The 22,675-nt window shown below is 36.4% G+C and overlaps 2 protein-coding genes, 2 long non-coding RNA genes and 2 other non-coding genes across 6 annotated transcripts; 1 reads left to right on the forward strand and 5 right to left on the reverse strand.

The window, feature by feature from the left end:
• Positions 1–1,192: 1,192 nt before the first annotated feature.
• On the reverse strand, positions 1,193–7,832 carry LOC145214297 (cytochrome P450 3A8-like). The gene is made up of 15 exons (XM_080082802.1): positions 7,651–7,832; positions 7,315–7,423; positions 6,226–6,275; positions 5,380–5,476; positions 5,190–5,269; positions 4,518–4,652; positions 4,075–4,141; positions 3,757–3,844; positions 3,464–3,594; positions 3,178–3,247; positions 2,856–3,016; positions 2,562–2,650; positions 2,054–2,191; positions 1,685–1,841; positions 1,193–1,431 (listed from the first exon to the last, which is right to left on the reverse strand). Exons 1-15 carry the CDS (start codon positions 7,719–7,721, stop codon positions 1,348–1,350), a joined length of 1,527 nt encoding a protein of 508 aa, XP_079938928.1. The 5' UTR covers positions 7,722–7,832; the 3' UTR covers positions 1,193–1,347.
• LOC145214357 (uncharacterized) lies at positions 1,799–15,337 on the forward strand. Its single transcript, XR_013857030.1, has 4 exons — positions 1,799–1,866; positions 5,429–5,507; positions 12,890–14,275; positions 14,334–15,337. It is a non-coding gene; the product is annotated as an uncharacterized LOC145214357 (long non-coding RNA).
• On the reverse strand, positions 5,633–5,706 carry Trnas-gga (transfer RNA serine (anticodon GGA)). The gene has a single exon. It is a non-coding gene; the product is annotated as a tRNA-Ser (tRNA).
• On the reverse strand, positions 5,988–6,061 carry Trnas-gga (transfer RNA serine (anticodon GGA)). The gene has a single exon. It is a non-coding gene; the product is annotated as a tRNA-Ser (tRNA).
• Positions 12,085–13,012, reverse strand: LOC145214351 (uncharacterized). The gene is made up of 3 exons (XR_013857027.1): positions 12,900–13,012; positions 12,648–12,676; positions 12,085–12,257 (listed from the first exon to the last, which is right to left on the reverse strand). It is a non-coding gene; the product is annotated as an uncharacterized LOC145214351 (long non-coding RNA).
• A 596-nt stretch (positions 15,338–15,933) lies between the features above and the next one.
• LOC145214330 (uncharacterized) lies at positions 15,934–22,576 on the reverse strand. Its single transcript, XM_080082844.1, has 8 exons — positions 20,534–22,576; positions 19,999–20,174; positions 18,968–19,103; positions 18,446–18,493; positions 17,981–18,119; positions 17,225–17,476; positions 16,698–16,838; positions 15,934–16,317 (listed from the first exon to the last, which is right to left on the reverse strand). Exons 3-8 carry the CDS (start codon positions 18,993–18,995, stop codon positions 16,089–16,091), a joined length of 837 nt encoding a protein of 278 aa, XP_079938970.1. The 5' UTR covers positions 18,996–19,103; positions 19,999–20,174; positions 20,534–22,576; the 3' UTR covers positions 15,934–16,088.
• Positions 22,577–22,675: the final 99 nt, after the last annotated feature.

The raw sequence follows: 22,675 nt of genomic DNA on the forward strand, positions 1-22,675 counted from the left end.
GTTTAAAACCTAACACTCCATATTTGAGCAGTACGCAAAGATTCGGAGTCACATGGCGTGAAGTAAACACTAATGTTCAAACATTGCGTTTGTTGGATAAAAACCGGGATCAGCAGTTTGGGTTCATCGACTATATTTGGTTCTTCGCCTCTACTAGGTGAAACTCATGACTTGCAAAACGCACTCTTATTATACATGGACTTAATATTTTAAGCTTGCCTTGTTCTAAACGTCTCATCACAACTTGGTGCTAATTTTTTATCTTTTGAAAAATACGCGTTGCGAGTAGAAGTTTAGGAGAAAGGCCAGTTTAACTTCCACGTACCTTGTCAAAATTTTATCAACGCCTCATATGAATATTTTCCCCCTTTTACGGGGTCGAACGACTTACCAAACAAATGCTTGAAAAACCAACACGCCACAGTATAATAGGCTTGTCATGTTTTGTATCTACGGAATTAGCAAAACAACCTGAATAACTGCACTTTTTATTCCATATCTTTAACTGGAAACATATGTAGTGTCAGACGTCGCCTATAATACCTCCCTTTCTACAGTTTATTTCAAAACAAACTGAAGATTTTCCAGCAAACTGCTAGTTGTTGTTTTTAAATCTGCTGCAAACCGCTTTAGAGTTGTGCCAAATTAATTATAACAGCACTCGCGAGCGCATTTAATATGCCCTTGGTTGTTGCTTTGAAATTTCCCCGTCATGATGCAAGAACAACGAAAGCCAACGTTGCTTCAATCCATATTTGGACTGCTAACTTGGTAGCGTTTATCAAAACGTGCCTGTCTGAGTGTGGTCTATTGGTCGGAGCTAATGCTGTATTTTCCATATTTGGGCTGCAAACTTTGCAGCGTTCAAAAAACGTGACTGGTCTAGAGGTCAGAGTTCTGACCTACGTACATTCGATGCCCTAACTATTTTTTATGTGGTAGTGGGTAGGTTGGTTCATTGGAGTACAAACCTCACAAAGCCCACATTTTGTTTATGATATTCCGTATTTGGGCTGTGACTGACGGTGTGTTGTGGTTTCACGTGGTACAAATTAAATATTTGTACTGTCGACAAAGCAAACACATGTAGTCTGAGCAATAAAGCGTGAGGTCGTACGACCCATAGGCGCCGAACACGGGCATGGCGAAAACCTCGGGTATGCCGCATACCCGAGAATCGGACCAACGTTAGTCATGCGGTATATGCTTTATTTTTCAGTGTTAACAATAGGTTTCAATTTTTTCAACACTTTTTGTCACAATGAAGTGATACAAACAACAAGTCAACTTTATACACTAACTACATTTTTAAAAATTACACGGCACTGTATGTTGATTTCTTGTGCTTTACTTCAGTGGTATAGCCTTGAGATGCAAAACATCAACCTTCGGTCTCATGGTAGCTTCAATTATAATTTCAATGGGAGGTTTCTAAACAAAACACAAATTATTAGTGTTTATGAAACACTTTGTCAAGTATATTAAACAGGACATAAATAACACTAAAGGTCAATAAACTCTTTTTATTTTTCACAGTACGAGTACGATGCATGTTTTACATGTGATGTTTGTGTTGTACCAAAATTAGAAAAGCGACTTCAACTGACAGGTACAACCATAAGGGAGAACAGAGAAGAACAACCTTTGCTTTCTATTAATAAACAGTTGGAGTAGAAATTCTTACCGGTGTATCAGGACAAACATCAAGTTCAAAGTTAAGCAGCACTTTGCAAATAGCCAAGCGAATTTTCATGAGAGCCAATCTCAATCCAATACAGTTTCGTGGCCCAGCTCCGAATGGTTGAAATATTATGGGATCAATTTTGCTCATGTCATCCATCCTGCAATGGAACATTAATGTTCGCAGTAAGTCAATCGTTGATTAGTGTTTGTGGTGTAATATTTTTACACAATTGCCATATACAAAGAAATTAATAAAAATTGCAAAAAGAATAGCCAAAATGCATAAATTCCCACCAAAAGGCTACAAAAACTGTGCCACTGAAAATAAAAGCACTTGAAACAAGAAAATAAAAGCACTTGAAAAAAGTACCTTTCTGGAATATATTTTTCTGGTTCATCCCAGTATTCTGGATCTCTTGCCATTCCATATGTGGGTATATCAATATGAATTTTCCCAGGAATTGTGATTCCATTGATTGTGATTTTCTTTTCACAGTATCGTCCATTTCTGCATGCATTTTATTTTTTACCGAAAGTAACAGAAACTAGAAAGGTGGTATTCTAATATACTTCCATTTGATATGTTCTATCTATATCCTATTTTCCAATATACTATACACATCATTTGATCTACACATATCATTGTTTTTGCAAACAAATATGAATGGGTCCCCACACACGTGTTTGTGCAGATTTACAGTCAACAAAAGTTTTGGTTATTTTTAGATTCTTAAAAACAAATTATGAGAAAGCATTAACCTAACTTCAAAAAAGTTTTGTCCATATTCTTTTTACATCATTATTGTAAAAAAATACGCTTGGGGGCCAGTGGGTGAACTGTTGGGTCATTTGGGGTCAAACTTCAGGAACTTATTCACCTTGGTGCTGGTGGGTACAGTCTCAAAGACTCGTTGATGCATTGGGTCAAATACTTCAAACCATTGAGTTTCTCATAATCCAACGAATTCTGCAAAAAATCAGATTTCGGTTTTGAATACACATTTTAATTTACTTGTGACCACATGGTTGTTGATAAAGAAAAAAACTGATAATGCATTGTTTTCCTGTTTAAATTGTAGGCTAAATACTCTTAATATACTGTAAGACATTGTGACGTAACATGCTGCTTTTAAAAAGTCATTGTTTTATTTCTAAATAAACAGATATCTTACATCACTCTTGACAATTTCTCTAATTTCTTCTCTTAATTTCTCTTGGACATCCTTGTGCCAAGCAAGGTTGAAAGCCAGAAAAATTATTGCACTTGACGTGGTTTCGTAACCAGCCAGTATCATTAGAACTCCATTTCCTGTGATCTCCATGTGTGTTAAACCTAAAAAATGACCACCTTAACTTGACTTTGGGGGCAGGGTTTCTACCCTTTAGGAATGATGTAAGTGATATTGGTTATAGCTGTTATAGTTTGTACAGAGGAAATCTAGTATCTGACTTGTCTTGATTTGTGATCAAACATAAAAAAGCCGACACACAAACCTTTTGTTTTGCTTTTAGTTTCTTTCTCTGAGATTTCTGATTCAGCCAAAAGTTGCAGGACAGTTGAAGTCTTTAAATATTTTTGTTTTTAAACAATGAAGTCAAGCATGTACTTCGTTTTGTTTTTGATATAGTATAAATAGTATTTTTGTTTTTGATATAAAAGTATTTTCGGTCACACTTACATGGCTACAAAAAACAATTTGTAACTACGAACTCCATTTTGGTGCTTACTCAGAAATATTTCACTAAAACAATTATACTATTAGCAAGTTTGCTTATTTACCTGTTTTGGATCTGGACTGGAACTTATCTTTAGAATAGAGTTTGTCAGATTCTCAAAGTATTTGAGTGCATCTCGTGGAAAAAAAGTAAAGTCCATTTTTTCAGCGATTTTTTCCATCCATGGAAATATAACTAAACATGAATTCTTCAATGTTAAAACGTTTTTTTTTCTGAAGCTAATTTGTTTAGTAAAATTATGTTTATCATTACTAAACAAATCTTAAAACAAGCACAATTTGTTCTATCAAAATAACTAGAGAAAAACTAAACTAAAGCATGTTTAAAAAACATTACTTAAAATGTAGAGCATTGGATTTGAAAGAAATTTAGCTTGAAAAAGTTTCTTTGCCATTCGGATTGCTTTTGATTCCTTTTCATCTTTCTGTTTAAGCAATCATTGGCTGGTTAATATTTAACTTTATTTCCATATTTATTAGATCAATATGCAGAAACAAAAACATTAAAAGTAACAGTTTTTTTTAATTGGTAACACTTACATAAAAAATTCGTGGAGTGACATAAACATTTTTATGTCATTTTCACAAAAAAACATGTTGTTTATATACCTCTGGTTATTGCAAATTAGCTCATACTCTTTTATAAGTCACAAACCTGTGAATTGACATCAACGCCGAAAGCTGCTGAACAGATTGCACTGAGGGTATATTTTCCAAACACTCTGTAATTTTTAGGTTAATAAATGTGTGTTAGCAGTGTATTTTCACTAAATATTCTTTTTAAATGTACAACAGATGGCAAAAGAAAGTATAAAAAATTAAGAAACGACAACTTAAGTTTAAAATGAAAATGATAAAGTGAGAAATAAGGGAAAAAAATGAAATGAAAAAAAAACTTTAGTATCTTTCACCTTGTTTGTTCATTTGGTAAACAAATAATTTTTAAATTTGCATTAGTTTAAACCAATTATTGCTGATGTTTTTTGGTTCTCTTAGAAAACAAGTGAGTTTAATTTAAGGAACCATATATGGCTTTACCGTATATTGAAATAGTATTACAATGAATTTGCGAGTATTAAAACCCTTCAAAAACCTTACCCTTTGGTATCAAACACTCCATCGTTGTCTTTTGCAATGCTTTGAAGGTTTTCAACCATTTCATCTGCACATTTGTCTATTACACCAATCATGCTTCGAAGCTTCGATGTTGAAAACATGGGTGATATAGTATGTCTGCAATTGATTTGTTTGTAGCTTGAAGCACCTTGGTATACCGAACGGAAAACCAAATTTCCATTTGCAGTCACCGTTTATTTTTTAAGAATAAAGTTGACTTTTAAACAGCTCAATTAAGGTATAGAGATTTTTTTGGGGAAAAGCACATCAACTTTCTTAATAGAGTCATTCACATAATCTATTTTTATATATACATATATATATATGGGTTGAATATATATATATATACACATATATTTTTAAGTTTGTGTATGTATAAATATATTTAGGAGGGTGTAGTTTAATTGTATGCTTAAGTGTTTGGTGTATTTTGTGCATGTTATTATTGTGTTGTGTTTCTCTGAGAAATAAGTCATGTTGTTTCATCAGAAAAATTTAATTTTAAACTAAAAAATGATATATAATAAATTTAATTATTTAAAACAAATCTTATTAATATTTGAAAAAAAACCACTGAAATTGACAACTCTATAAAAATTGACATGTGTGGCTTTTTTATTTGCTCACGATGATAACATGAAATATTCAACCCACCTGACCCTTCTCCATGTATCACCAGTAATATTTGTCAATCCATTATTTAGGGCTTTTCCATTTACTTTCTGCAATGATTTCTAAAAAACATAATAATATTTTTTTGATGTAAAAAAATTAAGATTTTGGTTTGTTTAACTAAATATTTTTGTACAGCAATTTTCATTATTTTTAATGTTACTTTTTTTACCTGTCTGTCATAAAAGTTGTTAAACTCCTTAATCATTATTTGTTTTAAGATATCAGGATCGCTGATCACTATTCTTGGAGACCAACCCATGTACTGGCTGCAAAATAAAAATAAATACTTTTGTTCAGGTCAGTAGATTTTATTACTTAAAAATACATATCACAGTACGCCAGGGCCATTGAAGGCGCTATACCGAATCAGCCGGTCACCAAGCATTCACCACCACATTGCAAGGCGTAGGCTAGAAAAATCTAGCCTGCGGTGGGATTCGAACCCACGACAGGAGTCTTTCCGGGACTCCCGCTCTACCAACTGAGCTACACAGGCTCAGTGGAGAATCCGCCGAAAAACGAATCACAAGCACCGTTGCCTGCCTCGTATGCTGCACATGTCAGCTTCGTAGTAGGGGGTCGCCAGATTGACCAGTATCAGTTAAGATGAACATAAATTCATAACTGGGATCAGCCCTGAAGCGTCTATGCAGACCAGCGATCACGGCACACTCATTTGTAAATCACAGTACGCCAGGGCCATTGAAGGCGCTATACCGAATCAGCCGGTCACCAAGCATTCACCACCATATGGCAAGGCGTAGGCTAGAAAAATCTAGCCTGCGGTGGGATTCGAACCCACGACAGGAGTCTTTCCGGGACTCGCGCTCTACCAACTGAGCTACACAGGCTCAGTGGAGAATCCGCCGAAAGTCGAATCACAAGCACCGTAAAAAATACAAAATGATCTTTGAAAAATATTATTATAACAACAAAATAAAACATTCCGTGAGGAAAAGCATTAAAATAAAACAATTTACAAAACAGTATTTATCCAAACAAAAAGGGTACTTACCCATAAACCATTCCAAACTTTTTCTTCATTTCTAGATCACTTGTAAAAAACTAAACACAAATTTTCTAAATAGCATAGATGTAAGTAAAACCTCCCAAAGCTAAAACGTGTACTTTTTAACAATATTTTTTTTTGCAAACAAAAACGAATGGGTCCCCACGCGCGTGTTTGTGCGGATTTACGGTAAACAAATGTTGCGGTTATTTTTAGATTTTTACGGACAAATTATTGGGAAGCATTAACCCAACTTTAAAAAGTTTTGTCGGTATTCTTTTTGCATCATTATTGTCATATAATTACAAAAACAGTAAAAAGAACGGAAAAAATGACACCAAACACTGAACGGCCGTTTAATGACCTTTTGACACCGTTTTCAATAACACGCATTCCTTAGTGTTCAACAATACTGTTTTGCCCAATTAAAACATGACTTAAGAATTGATTCTTGAATTGATTTGTCAAAAATAAAGAAGCTACGTTATGACGAAAAAATCGTTCTTAACTATGTTTGTAACATCTACAAGTTGACTTGCACCAACCAACAAAGCATGAAATTCGTAGATTATGTTATTTAGTCAGTACAGCCGTTTTTTTAATTTACGTTTTGGAGGCCTGGGGGTGAACCGCTGGGTCATTCGGGGTCAAACTTCAAGAGGATGAAATTCGGATTAATAACTAACATCTGTCCAAATTTAAATAAAGTTCAAGCAGCTCTTTCTTGACCAAACGCGTGTCACAACCAGCGTTAGACAGAAACGAATATTTTGGGGTTAGATAACTCCTAAATGATGTACTTCAGTACAGCCGTTAAAAAAATTACGTTTTGGGGGCCTTTGGGTGAATCGTTGGGTCATTCGGGGTCAACCGTTGGGTCACTCGGCGACTTCAGGAGGATTAAATATGGATAAATAGCTAACATCTGTCCAAATTTGAATAAATTTGAAGCACTCTTTCTTGACCAAACGAGGGTTACAACCAGCGTTAGACAGAAACAAGAAAAAAAATGCGGCCAAAAACAATATGTGTCCCCTTCATGGAGGGGGAGCCATGATAAATATAAATCCAAACACATTTACAAGATCATTCTACCTCACTAGGTTTGGCATTATATCTTAAAGTTCCAATCTTCAAAATGCTTGGTGGATAATGTGGGATGTTAAGCTTTTTCAGAAACTGCCATTTTCGGTGTAAATAAAATCTGTAAAGAGAAGATAAAATGTTTGAGACTGCAATAAAATACAAGGAGTTAAAACGGTAATAATTGTTTGCTTCATGACTATATATATATATATCATAAATATTGATTTCATTAGGTTTTTTAAAATATGTTGGAATTGTTGCAAGGATTTTTTGTATAATTGGGTTGCACAAAAATGTGACATCCAATTTTTGCTTTAAATCACATTGTAGGGTTTGAACATTTACCTTGCAAGGCATAAAAGAGTTGCTATCAAAATCCAAGTTTCCAAAGACAAAATATCCAACGGCGACCACATACCAATGCCCACTGTTTTTGGGAAACTTCAACAAAATTATTTAGCTGAAAATACGAACGCTCGTGCGTTTTCTGTCCTACGCCCTGATAAAAAGGAGTGTGTTGCTGATAAGTTTTAAACATTCCAAAAACCAATGAAGTGTTTAACCTCCTTAAATGATTAACACAGATTTTATCGATTGAACCTGCCTCAACCGGGAAACCGTATCGACATTCTGCCAAAGTTTATTATTTACTTAAAGGCAGCAAATGTACATGTCGTTTCCTCAAATATAAAACTGTATTAATGTCTTTACAACCGCTAGGTCCTGCCATATTATCATTACGCTATTATATAAAAATGTGCTCATACAAAAATCGTCCTGGACCTGGATAAAAAGGAGTGGATTGCTAATGAGTTTTAAACATTGCAACTGCAAAAACCGAAGTGTTTAACCTTACTAAATGATTAACACAGCTTTTATCGATTGAACTTGTCTTAACTAGAAGCTGTATCGACTTTCTGCCAAAGATTATAAGTTATTCAAAAGCGACAAAGGTACTGCCGTTCCCTTCACTTAAGACTTTGTTGGTGTATTTACAACTGTTTTCGTAGCTGTATCCCTTCGTGCCACATTATCATAACGTTTTACTATGTTTCTTGTGCCAGGATGCACGTGAAGAAATTACAATGCAATACAAAAGTACAATACATTTCTAATTCTTTCCTAAAACTTTTCGCAAGTTAAACACGTCTAGTTCCTCTTCAAATTACCTTAGCTTGTTTTTAAACGGTTTTGTAAAATTATTATAATGTGGTTTAACCCCATTTTTTAAAAAAAGTGCGTTATACCAAGAAAGTTAAGATGAACATAAATTTCATAACTGGGATCAGCCCTGAAGCGTCTATGCAGACCAGCGATCACGGCACACTCATCTATAAATCACAGTACGCTGATTCGGTATGGCGCCTTCAATGGGCCTGGCGTACTGTGATTTATACCAAGAAAGGTTTAGAACCAACCTTTATTTTAGTGTTTAGCTCACGGAATATTGAAGGTATATATCTTTTCATATTTCCGTTTGAAGCTACCCTAGGCCGCCTGGACCAGCTAATTGTCGATTTGTTTGATGGTTTGCAGCTTTAAATAATATGCAAGACTGTATCTGCCAATCTACAAAGCTCTTGCTTCTTGCACGTAACATAGGGTAATCAGCTTCTAAATAACAAAGGAGCACCATTCAACCCATACTCCGTGCTACCCCTTGCTTTGTTTTCTTTATGGTCGCAAATTAATCGGCAAACAGCAAATGTTTAAAACCTAACACTCCATGAATACACTGTTGCTGCCAGGCATAACGTATCAACAAAATTTTCAGCTCTTCCGGCAGTTTTTTATTCTACTGTGCCAACGTTTCGATGTCCCATACGAAACACCTTCATCAGGGTAATGACATACATTGCAAACACAAGTTATTATAAAGCGAAAAGGGCGGCGAAACACACACAAAAAGGCGGTAGAAAAAACGCAATGCGCACCAATGGTCGTGTGATAACACCTGGCTCTAACACTCCATATTTGGTAAGTAAACATAGATGCCGAGTCACGTGGCGTGAAGTAAACACTGATGCTCACACATTGCGTTTGTTTGGAGAGAAGCCTGATAAGCAGTTTGGTTTCATCGACTACATTTGGTTATTCGCTTCTACTAGGTGAAAATCATGACGTGAAAAACGCTCTCTTAATATACATGGTCTTAATATTTTAAGCCTGGCTTGTGTTAAACATCTCATCACAAATTGGTGCAAATTTCTTATCTTTTGAAATAAATATGCGTTGCGAATAAACGTTAAGGAGAAAGGCCAAGTGCCAGTTTAACTTCCACGTACCTTGTCAAAATTTTATCAATGCCTCTTATAAATATTTTACCCTTATGATGGGGTCTTACGACTTACCAAACCGATGCTTAAGGAATTAACACGCACCAGTATAATATGTCTGTCATGTTTATTTAGGAACTAAATAAGCAACACGCTTTTAAGGGCTCACTCAGTACAGCATACGTTTCATTTAGGTATATTCGAAAACAAATCACCAAAACATTCTGGAAAACACTTTATTATCAATAACTCAGACCTAAATTACGGCGCTTTTTCGTCTATATCCTTAGTTGGGTAGTCGCTTATAATAGCTCCTTTTCTTTGGTTTACTTCAAAAGAAACTGGGGATTTTTCAGCAAACTGCTAGTTTTTGTTCTTGAATCTGCTGCAAACCGCACAACAGTTGTGCCAAATTAATTATAACAGCACTCGCGAGCGAATTTAATATGCCCTTGGTTGTTGCTTCATGACGCAAGAACAATGAGAGCAACTTTGCTAACGTTGCTTTAATCCATATTTAGACTTGGCAGCGTTTATTAAAACCAGCCTGTCTGGTCAGGGTTTTTACCTCGTTACATTCCAAGTCCTAACTATTTTGATGTAGTAGCGAGTAGTTTGGTTTAATGAGGTTAAAAAGCTTACATTTTGACAATCCTTATTTAGGCTGTGACTGACGGTGCGGTGTGGTATCACGAGGTACAAAGTAAACAGTAAAGCGTAAGGTTCATCTTAAATTTCTTGAGTGCCACTTGGCTTGTGTTATATGCATTATACAAAGTTTGGAGGGGGACAGGAGGTCAAACAAGTGGCTTAATTTATTGGCTGTGCCGTACGTTATGCATGATGTTGCAAACAAACTTGGGGACATGATTAAACGACTGTTTAGTATTAATTCAGTCAGTCTAGGAAAAACATTTGCTAATATACATGTATGCGTTTTGCCAAGTCGCTCCACAAACATCACGGGTAATTTTCTGACGTCATGTCGCGTAACGATTACTTGTTGGTTGCGCAAGACTTATTGCCGGCTCTGGCGCAACTTGGCGAGTGACTCATTTTGTTTGTGAATCGCACTGAGTTTCACCTTTAGCCCATATAAGTAATGAAGTGATGCTTCCACGACCAATTTTAATTTTTTGGTAACTATTAGAGATGTACCGAATATTCGGTTTGCCGAATTTATTCGGCCCAAACGGCCATATTTGCAAAGATTCGGCTTTGGCCGAATAGTTTGTTGCGATTGGGTCAAAACCGAATCTTTTACGAACACACATTTAAAGCGTTAAACGTATCTTTTCTGCTTAGCAAGTTTCCACGCAATCTTTCAACTACACTATAACGAAAATCGCATTGATTACTGTATTTTTTACACATCACGTTTTGCCGCGGTAGCCAAAACATCAGTAGTTCATTGGCAATCATGCTTGAGGCAATGTAAAACGCCACAGAATTAAAATGAGGACGAAACACAACTATATTTCACTAATTGCTTAGTACATAAACTTATGTTTCAGGAACGCGTAGCGTTCGACTTTGCGTGATTCGGTTGATTCGGCCGATTCGGTACATCACTAGTAACTACCTTTTGCTTTCTTACTTGAATTTATAAAGCAGATAAATGACTGAATTCATAAAGCACATAAATTAACGCTCGTAAAAAGTATTGCACAAAAGCTTGGTATAACAATTTTTGACAAATTTTGTGTTTTGCTGTAAACTATAGGGTACGTTTTACCTCGGCAACCAGTATCTCTTGTTCTACTTCCACTGAAACACTTCGGTACACGTATGTCTGTTTGTTTATCACCTCATAGCTCCATATTTGGTTGCAAGCAGCTCAGCAGTGATGACAATGTTTGCTAATATAAATCAAGGAGCAAGGTTGACTTTTTTGGCACCTGATTCTTGCTTAAACCTGACAGTCAAGCTCTGCAAAATATTTGGCAAATATGACACTCCTGTTTTCTTTGGAAAGGAGTTCGGTTTCAGGCTTTCACCATGTGGTTGCGCTTTCTACGAACTTGTGTATCTTTTCTCTGTGTTACCTGTCACGAACGCCGTTTGTGGTTTATTTTCTGTCTGTCGAACTGTTTTCATTATGGCATATTTCATTACATCATGGCTCGTGCTTTTATTGTGCCACGGTTTTGTACACGAAGTCCCAAATAAGATTGTACTAAGCTGAATAGGTTGGTACCAATACAAGAACGGTAATAAGCTGCAGACAGTGCACACTGTTTCGACCTATAAGGTCTCATCAGTGCAGCTGGTGACGAGAGATCGGCCGCATTGGCTAGTGTAGCCATCAAACGGCACTCCAGTTTGTGGTTTGATGTTTGATGGCTACACTAGCCAATGCGGCCGATCTCTCGTCACCAGCTGCACTGATGAGACCTTATAGGTCGAAACAGTGTGCACTGTCTGCAGCTTATCATTTATTGGCTCATATGCTTTTACAAGAACGGTAATATTTTGTACAAATACAACATTTTTCTTCTACAGCTTGAAGAATGCATTCATAATCTTGTTATCAATGCGATAGACTAGAAGGTATAAACATAATATATAGCAGGTATAAACTGCAAGTAACAAATTTGATTTATAGATCCAACTTTTTGATGTTTGCCGTGGATTCCGCTTCCATAATTTCCAAATATTTTCTAGCATCCAACAAATCTGCAAAAAGACATTTTAGCATGACATGCGTTTTATTTTGTTTCTATATTCAAACCTAGTTGACATTTTTATTGAGATCTTATGAGCTTTCTTGCTCCTAAAAGCAAAATCGAATGCGTTATAGAATTTATGCTGCATACCCAACAATTACCTCGTAGGCAGTTTGATTAAAAATTATAAATTCGAAATAATGTGATTGCGATGGTGTTTACTTTTGGGAGATTATTGGATGTTGTGAACTTGGGAGCTACTTACATGTTTTCAATATCGTAAGCAAAACTACAAAATTGCGTAAGTTGTCATACTGTTAGTTCTTGTGTCGAATCATTGCACATAGGTCAGCATGTCACAAGACTAGAACTTGGTAAAAATATTTTAAAAAATACTCACCCCATTCGCCCAGTTCCTTGGGAGTGGTACTGAAAAAAAATTAAAGTAAAGTGGTATAAAGTTTAGTAAGTTAACATTGACTAATCATTTAAAAAAATCTATTGTACTGAATGTATATTGAGTGAACAATCTGTTAGCCTACATTATTTAACGCTGATAAAACTATTTAAAAATTCAATTAGTCTAACTTTCATTAGCCTACAAGCCTACATAACAATAAAGTTTATTTGAACAATCAACAGTTCGACATACGTGCAAGATGGGCAATTGCGTCGATTCGAGTTCCAAAAACTCCCTTCTACACCAAGGCTGATTGCCGAGAGAGCCAAGATTGCCAAAATAAGGTATGCCTGTTGTCTTTTCATTGCTAATGCTTCTTATGTAAAAAGCTCCCAATGACTTATATCACTTTTAAAGTCAGTAAATAAAAATGCAAAACAATGGTATGTTAAAAATCGCAATGATTTTTTATGTTCAAAAATACACTTAAATTATGATCAACTGACTTTTGCCTACTTTCAAGTATGCGCGCAAATTATATACACCCTTGATATCTCCCTGTTCAAGCTATTTGCATATTTTAAAGTTTTTTGAAAAATTTAGACAATAAACATTGAGCACAACTTCCCACAAGAGTATATAGAGAGTTTAACCTAATCCAACCTCTTTACCTAATCCATATGTTGCATGCTTCCTTCACGTTTTTGTCGCTAACAAGCTAAGTGGAGTTGCCTGGCAGCTTGGGAAGTGATTCAGATATAGACAGGAAGTTTTCAATTTTCCGTGGTACGACACTCTCATATCCTTTCTTGAAATTGCCTCAATACGCATGTACAGTATGAGGCCGTATATTGTGTAACAGCGAATAAAACATATCTTACTATAAGCTTATATGGTGGGCCTTTCGCACCGCGAGATTGTGCCTTGGTGCATTCTGGTTCTAATATTAAGAAATTCTTAAAATGTGTGTTTGAATGGTAATATGCATTTAAAGGGCCCCGGCAGCGGCGATGTGACTTTTTCTACATTTAAGATATTTAGAATTGCCAAAAATCAGGGATTCCGAATCACTAATTTTTTTTGTCCTATGATTTCTCGTTTTCGAGATATTCAATCAAACAATGAGCTCTCGAGCGACACCTTGGTTTGATGTGTAGCAGCGATTGTTACGTCACCTCGTACCAACTTCTAACAATGGCGTTGGTCAGCTGTTGTTTTTATTGCTTGTTTTAGCTTTGATGCGTACATTTTTTTATTGTTTACAACTGATAAAATTAACGTAGTATACGTAGTTGACAGTTAAGCAATAAATAACAACTGTTTGCTTAAAAAGGTAGGTGTTTTGTTGTTGACAAAAGGTATTTTCCACCTAACAGAAATATTGTAGGTGTTTATGTACTAACTATATGATAATGGAGGAGAGAAAATCATGCGTTTGCTGCCATGAAATTAGTAAGTGCAACAGCAGTTAGCCAAGTTCAACGAATATTCTGAGTCGAATCTGCTTTGTATAAAAGCATATCCTGGATTTGAATCTATATGTGTCTCAACGTGTATTAGAAGCAGCATGTTATCGATTTAAACGTCAATTGGGAAATCATGATGAGGGTAATTGACACCCGTCACGAGTAAGTTTTACTGTACTAACTACTATAACATGCAACCAGCAACCTCTATGCGTTACAGATATACTGCCTACAGAAAATTTGTTGAATGTTGCTGGGGAAGACTTCAGAGTTACGTTGCCAGACTGACAGCCACTTGTCAACTATAAGTTGTGAAATCCCTTGTGACGTTGCTGCACAACAATACATGTGGTTGCATATGCTTTTCACCCAAGGTCCCAACTCTTTGCAATAGGCTTTGTTAGAAATGGCTGTCAGTTTCTTTTGGATTTCTGAATTCAAAACCATAAACACAAATATACTGGTGTATGCTCATCTTTTATTTCTATCATACTTGTAGCTACATGCCAAACATATAGTTTTGTTTCTGACGATTCTTCACAAATGTATTTAATGATTTGTGGATGCATGTCAGTCACAAAGGCTTTAATAAACAATCCTTTGCTTGTGATGTTTTCAATGCATCCCAAGAATCCTTCTTTTTCCATATCATTGCTGTTTGCCACTTCATTGCTCTAGAAAATATTTTGAAATTACCAACTGAATACATGAACAAGGTTAATATCAACAATTTTATTGTTGCAAAGATCCATCATCCATCATTGTGTATGTACCAAATTTAGCTGAGTGTCCAGGGAAATCTGCAGTTAATTTACTTGTGGTACTCCGTTTAAGAGGTAAAGAAGTTTTCCTTTACACACAATGTAATTTGGTTCATAGCTAATTAGAATGGTTTTTTTTATCACACCTTTTATTTCATAACCACACTTTTTTGTAATTACCAAGTAAATGGCATGACAATAAACTAAATTAGTATGACATAATGGTAATATTAAGGACTATAATGTTAAATGAGATTATGTCAGAAAACAATTAACTAAAGCATACCATATGCTACTTTTCTTGCAGCTGCTCTCAATGCCATTTCTTGCTGAAGAAGACTGTTCTAATGAATACATGGAATGGCATTTGGCTTTAACACCAGAACTTTTGCCATACCCCTGTCTGCTGCATTTTTTTTGTGAAACATTCATCTGTGAAATGTAGGCAACAAAGAACACTGTATTTCGTTGGTTCCTTTTTTTCACTGCAACCATACAAAGAACACACTGCAGGCATTTTTGCACACTTGAGTATAAAAATGAAAACATTTAAACACCAAAATACCTAAACTGACTAACGTAATTGGCGTCGCAGAACGTTAACAACCACCGACTACAAACAAGCTCCAAACCAAGTTGGTACGAGGTGACGTCACATGACGTTTGAGCTAAGTGACAAAATATCCGCAAGGTGTCAGTGTTTTTAGATTTAAAACGTAAATATTTGACTAGTAACTTCGATTTTTGTGGTTTTAAACCTGAAATCGTGTTTATAAAAATACGACAAACAACATATTAAAAAATAATTTTCCGGTGCCGGGGCTCTTTAAAGCTTTTGAATAGTAATTTAATAAAACTAGTTGACCAACAAAATTTTAAGTAGTTTTCATTTAAAAATCTGCTTATACTTTTTGTTGTTTTTTAGAAGAAATCAACAATCACCAATTCTTTTTTAACTACCGAAGAATTTCTGTTTTAACTACTTAATGAATCACCGAGCTACTTTGTTTAATGCAGTTCCGTCACATCGCGTTTTAGCACACATGCAAATTTACACACTAGTGTATTACAAAATATATTACAATTATTTTCGAATAAACAAATGACCAACCAACAATCTTTATAAAGATCTTTAAAACCATTTTTGTACACAAACGATAAAATATAACATGAACATAAACTAAAATCGCATACAACAGCCAAAAAGCAATAATTTACACGAACATGGTGTTTACAAAAGGCAATTGACCGGCAAGAGCACGTGACGCTCCAGGGGAAGTCCCCAAATAGGCTGCACAGGTTTTTCTGAATCGCATTTCCAGCTCCCACTCGAGATTGTCGGTTTCGTTGAGTCGCATCCGGTAGATGTCGTTGGTGGTGCGCGCGAAGTCCTGTCGGAATTTTTGGCTTTTTCTCTCGGCCTGGGCGCGAGTGAGCTGACGTCTGAAATACGGATTTGCATGTTTTAGAAAATTTAGTATGAATGTGTGTTTTTGTCCGAAAGAAGTTTTTGTCCGAAAAATATTTTTATTTGATGTTTGATTCAGTAGTTTATATGCTGCCATGCACCAAAACTAGGAAAAAAGGCATAACAATAATCGTCGAGTTATTTACTCAAGCTACTGCACCAGTTGGCACTTAAAGCAAATTTTCTTAACATGGACTCTTTGAATGTGGTTTAAACGTCTCTACATCGATTTTTACTTGACATCAAAGCTTTTGTCTGCACGTTTTCGAAACTCTAATCTTACGAACTGAAAGTGTAGTGTTATGATTTCGATTATTTTAGTGTATTTTCTTCCAATTGTTAAAATCTCGCCTACCTCAGTAATGGAACATCTGAGTAGTTGATAACTCCCTTTTTTACCGCCACTTGGGGTCGCTGGAAATTCACGATAGGAATTGGAGTGAGTGCTGTGCTTCCCATTCTGCTGGACCTGAACGAACGGCGACTGATGGTAGGTCTGTATACGAAAAGATCGACGTCAAAAATGGTAGCAATAGCACAACGCTCGAAGAGCCCAAAGATGTTTGTCTTAACTTTGATCTGGGGATTATACTGTTGGTAGGATTTGTTTCACAATCTACTAGTTAAAAAAAAGCTGAGCAAAGTAGAATGAAGAGTGGTGAAAGATCAAAATGCTGTGGCTTATTTTCGTACTATCAGAATTTTTCAATCTTTTTCAGTTGAAACCTACTTCGCAAATGTGCATTAATTTCTTCAATTTAAACGCTAACATTTTTGCCGTTTTGAAAAATCTCCTTCACTGCAGGCCATATGAAAGTCTTTGGCAAAGTTTAAACACTTGAGAAAAACGACTCGATTAGATACTCTTCTGCTCCAACTTACGTGTCAGCGAGTGATCTCAACCTTGACCTACTCCTCCAGTCCGACTCATATTCTGAATTTTCCAACCTTGGTAGTCTTTCCTCCTCCTCGACAGGGAGGGCACCATGCCAAGCTTGGAGAAGTCTTTGGCTCAAAGAACGAGTCGTTCCCCCGATGCTCCATCCGTTGGAGGTCGTAGGGGGGTTAAGGGTCGACCTGGGGCTTAGGTAAGGGGCAAGATCGTTCCAAAACTGCGGGGTGATTTCACCTCCACTAAAATATTTTTTCTGTAGTTACTTGAATTGTTACTTGGAATGTTTGAAACCCCAAAACTGGTATCACAACGTTGAAGTAAACATATTTCAAACTAAATGTGAACAGATTTGAAAGTCAAAGTCGGAAATAATCATTAATACCAACCAGTGGTGGGATCAATTTTTTATCAGCCGGTTCTATCATAAAAGTCATATTATTCTGTTACAAAAATTCCATTGACAGTAACCAGAAATGCTAACCGGTTCGCTAAACTCATAAAATTTTGTGAGACGGTTCCAGAACCGATGCGAACCGGCTGAATCCCACCACTGATACCAACTACAAATCGTTTATATGCGAACTGTTGTGTATAGTCGCACCACCAGCTGTAAAACAGTATCTGTAATATTTTGTCTGCATTAACGTATGTCATATATACTACGTACACTGGATTTAACTTTTCACAAATATTTGAATGTTTTTAAGCATTAAAATTACAATTTATAACGTAAGACAACATACCCCAGTTTTCTTGAATGTTGTATCTGATATGATGACACGCTCACTGCGTCAGACAGCCTCCTGTGCTCGTTGTCATGGTTACTGTGGATGCGAAGGCGGGATGAACTGCGTGCTTGGTCTTCAGGTGGCAAGACGATACCTGTAAGTTGGGGATAGTGGTATGTAATAATTTTAAAGAGGTTATTCCATCGAGTCTAAATAAATGACCATGTACGACTATGACAGCGATAACATATTTGTAACATTGTAGAACTTAACTCGTAACCTACACTGGCGTTTCGTTTATTTTCTGTAGGCTATATACTTTAAGAAAGCTTAACTTTGGTTCCAAGATCAAAACTATATAAGACGCCTGAAAGTGAATTAAAATTTTAAACTTTTTTTTATTAGGATTTCTTTGTCCTCAAATATTGCATGAGTTTTAGTCATGGTGCGGGGTGCGATGTCATTCGTAAATGCCCTTACTTATTTTGCGTGGTGATCTGGACGGGCTTTCCAAATTTTGATTTGTCCCTGCAAAAAAATCTGTTTTAAATCAAAGGACATTAAAACATGTAACGCTATTTGAATTGATAGATTCGGCCGAGAAATTCGAGTGTCACATTGTCTGTACTTTTATTAGTTAATTAAGCTCTGTGCTTTTTTAATATATTACTTCAATAGAAATGGAAATACGGAGAAGAGATATTAAATTTCCTGTCAAAAATTCCCTACAAATTATCCGTTATATTTAGTTGTGGTAGAATGTTAAAGATGTTTTCCTGCCTTGGGGCTTACAGGGCAGAATGGCTGACAGCAACGGTAATTACAAGCACATTACGCCGAAGTATAGAGACGAAACCAGATCAATTAGGATAAACTGCTGGCGTTTTTTACCAATGTATTTTACAGTTTATAAGAAATTACACCTTTATTTCGGATTTTTGTTACCGCTAGACAGTGCTAAAATGAAACAAAGCACGACAATACACGCCAGGCATGTGTTACCTGTGTTCTCTCCTTCGGTCGTTTCCATGCTGACAGTGAGTTACATCATCTTTTATATGTTTGTGTTTTAAAATAGATTCCAGTTTTACGTTGCCAAACAACTTTGTCTGTCTCAACGATGCTGTCTTTATGGGTACTACGAAGGTAAATATGCTGTAGGCTATATTATGTGAGTATTTTTGGCAGCGTTCTACTGGTATTTAACAGATTTTTGTGTCGCTCCAACTAAACCTGTAACGTTCTTAAACTTTAGTTTGATCAATTGTAAATCAAAACTAAAATTTGGACTTAATTAAAAAAAACAGGTGGATAAATCAGGTCGTAGAGAAACCCATGGACCACATTTGAACATATGTTGCAATGTTGTGCTCGACGGAATATGTTACTTAAGTCGAGTAGTTAACCGTTTAATGTTTGGACCAAATTTTTTTTAGCTCGTTAAAATAGTAATGCTCCAGGATAACTTATTGGTTTAGTGTAAAAACACATTGATGTTTCTATTACAAGGAAATTGTACTTTAAACAAAGAACTATTCTATTTAGCTAGACTTTCACATCGCGTAACAACGATATGCCACTTCATCTCTATTTTGCACTTACAAGCGTTATCTCAACTATATAACATTATACGCGGAGCATTGCTAAAACTGGCTATCCACTTCTGACAGACTACCAAGGGTAAACAGAAGACTATATTGCCATTTTGGTGTTGAGTAAACACGCAAATTCCAACAAAGTCTTTGTTTCACCGGATTTGGTTACTAATTTTATGTTCGCGGTGTTTAGGAAACACAACTTGCTATGTTGGGAATGAGAATAAAAATGAGCCAAGGTGTTCCTGCCATAATTGCCACACGAATAGCCTACCTTTGTCTTGTATTTTGTAAGCATCCGTGTTTGATCATTTCAAAGTTACATTCCGAAAAAAAAACGATACATTTTTGCCTGCACTTATAGATCGAAAAACGTACTTTTTCTGGAGGTTTAGTGAATCGACTCTAACACGAAAACTTGGAATAAAAGAAGCCTACCTCATAAATACCAGCCGAAATCATAGTTCTGTGGTGGACAAAATCTCACTGTAGCACAATAAATACTATATCCGTCAATAAAGTTCCCGCTTCTGTCCAATTATTCTGACTTCCAGTTTACTTGTCCGGCGAGGAGCGGCTGTTCCTTTTTTTGGCATATGTCATCAATCCAACAACTAAAATATATTCTGCGGTGTAAATTATTCATAATCAGCTGCGGGTAAGATTGTTAATTTTTCCGTTATACTTCTTCGCGACTGATTAAAGTTGTCCGGCAAATATGTTATAGTTGTCTGTGCAGTTGCAATGGTTACAAAGCACTTTTACAAAGTACAAAATGTAGATGCTTTTTTAGCGGTGTATCTGAACATGACATTTTTGTATCTCACGTCTCTCAAAATGTCTTGTCGCTTGATAGTAATGAAGGCAATTGACTAAACCGGCCTAGAGAAAAGAAATAGGCCTACTATAGCTACCTAGTAGACAGTAAAACTGTTACGCGAGACAATTATAAATAAGAACAAAATACCAATACCTCGAGTTTCAGCAGTTCATCATGGAAACAGAATTGGTGTACAGCGTGTTAAATCTACTAAACGTGATGGTATTGATATCTCAAACCCGTTGTAGGGCCTAAATATGAAAATGAGTTTTGGTGCTCAGCAGAAACAGAACAAACTGGCGTAATTTGCGCAATTTGCCCAAATTTGTGCAAAAACTTGGTGTGGATTTACAGAATGGTTTGTGAGAGGAATTACGAACGTTAACTACTTTGCCTATGTAAGTTCTTCATTGTCAATGTTTTGGTTGCTTGATAAACAACACGACTACTTGAGTTTATAGTTTATACCCACCCTTTGGTTCAAAAACTTCCTGTGACGTAATGACGAAAAAGGGATATGAACCGACGTCGCCCTGTGACTCATACAATTTTACGCGAAGATATGTAGGCCTACATGCCTTTTTCTCGGGGTTTTCTTCGCTCAAACCGCGTGGAACCAACGGCGATTCGAAAACGAAGTTAAATTGTCACTAAAAAGCGTTGTTGATGAACCTAACAAACTTTAAGCTGTTTCTAACATTTTGGAGCTAAGTAGCCTAGCCTAGGCCACGTGGGTCGGTTTTCGCTAAATGGCAGGCCAACGAGGGCAGGTTTTCATTGACTGGTGTAGTCTGGCTTTACGACGTTGACAGTTTGATTGATTTCAGTTTGCCAGGCTACCATGTGGTCGTCTGGTTAAGGGTAGGCTACAGTTTGCGTTATCAGTACAAGAATACAGTGCTTGGACAAGTCTAGTGCATTTTCGGTGATGCTTAACACCTATTCTGTTGTTATTGGCAGTACTTCAGACCAGCGTAAAACTTGTTGAAACCAGCTACTTGTAACGGTTATCAGTCAGCCTTTTCAAACATTTAAACTTGTTGTGATTTTAGTCTAATGGTATTGCGTTAGTCCTGAAACTAACGTTGGTCACATTGCGATTGTTTTGGTTATCTATTGCAGACAGGATTACGGAAGTTCGTCATTTTCGATTACCTCCTTCCAACTTTAAACGACCGTCTAGTTATGGGAGGTTTTTAAATGTTGTCGTTCCCGTAAGAATTTTACTGCGAATTTTGGCGTGGCGCCGTTCAGGAGCACACGAAACTATGGATTAGTAGCCTCCCCCACAGCAGTTGTAATCGCCCGTTACTATGGTTCTTTGTTGTCACCAAACGCCGCTGTTGTGCTCAAACGTAGTGTAGTGAAACCGTTGCATCATCCGCGTATAAATTACGCTTACGCCCTTGTGGGATCCCTCAGTTGCCATCGCGCCTTGTACAACGCGTTCGACCACGTGGCATAACTGGCAGCTGTGTGCCAAACTGTTTGTTGCTTCAGGCGGTAGCCGCGGTACTCTCGGCAGGGGAACCGCCAAATTTTCGCACGGCAGTTTTTGTCAATCAAACTACCCAGCTCAGCGTGGTACCATTACCTAAATGACAGAAGGTAATCGCTTGGTCAGTGAAGTCTGTCAGGGACCCAGTGATCGTGATTGAAGGTTGTTTGTAACAAAGATTACGGACTGCGGCCGTTGGCGAGTCGTTTACTTCAACTGGATTTCATTCTTTGTTAACTAAAGAGTAAGACTACTTAACACACTTGCAGTTTTCAAGTGGTAGCGGATTAACGGTCTTAATCTGTTAGGCCAGGGAACTTTAATTGTTTATGCTCTTTCTACTTTTGATTGAGTGTCTGTAAACTAGATTTGTGCAGACAAAAAAGGTTTACCAAACAGCAGACCTATATAAATTCTCAAAATAAATTAAACAAAATCATTACCTTCAATGTAGGGAGCTAAGAAAACAGATAAAGTTAAAAGTGTGATAATATATAGAGGTTCAAGATTTTAAATCAGAGCTCCGAAGTGCTACATGTTAATTAATTTGTTCTAGTCATTTTAGCTTTGTTGTTTACCAGGAGTACACAAAAGTTCACTTTATGCTGTTGATGAGGTCTAGAGTACACATGATTGTTTGCTGAAGTTAATTGCTGCTTTAAAAGTTTGATGAGATTTTGAATAAAACTGCCACTGTGTCTCTTATAGCAAGCTTCTCATCTCAGAAAGTATAATCAACATAGTGTAGTTTGCAATAAATGGACAAACAGAGTATAAATGCTGTGTTTAAAAATTAA

This window comes from Phallusia mammillata, chromosome 1, assembly GCF_965637545.1.
Source record: "Phallusia mammillata chromosome 1, kaPhaMamm4.hap1.1, whole genome shotgun sequence".
Lineage (NCBI taxonomy): Eukaryota > Metazoa > Chordata > Ascidiacea > Phlebobranchia > Ascidiidae > Phallusia > Phallusia mammillata.

Bases quoted from the DNA above. Each gene is read 5' to 3' on its own strand.
- LOC145214297 (XM_080082802.1), bottom strand. From the start codon at position 7,721: ATGTGGTCGCCGTTGGATATTTTGTCTTTGGAAACTTGGATTTTGATA. The intron at 6,276-7,314 runs GTAGAATGATCT...ATTTGTGTTTAG, and splicing joins ATAATGCCAAACCTAGTGAG to TTTTTTACAAGTGATCTAGA. The intron at 5,477-6,225 runs GTAAGTACCCTT...TTTATTTTGCAG, and splicing joins AAGTTTGGAATGGTTTATGG to CCAGTACATGGGTTGGTCTC.
- LOC145214330 (XM_080082844.1), bottom strand. From the start codon at position 18,995: ATGGAAACGACCGAAGGAGAGAACACAG. The intron at 17,477-17,980 runs GTATGTTGTCTT...AAAATATTTTAG, and splicing joins CAACATTCAAGAAAACTGGG to TGGAGGTGAAATCACCCCGC. The intron at 16,839-17,224 runs GTAAGTTGGAGC...TTTCGTATACAG, and splicing joins TTGAGATCACTCGCTGACAC to ACCTACCATCAGTCGCCGTT.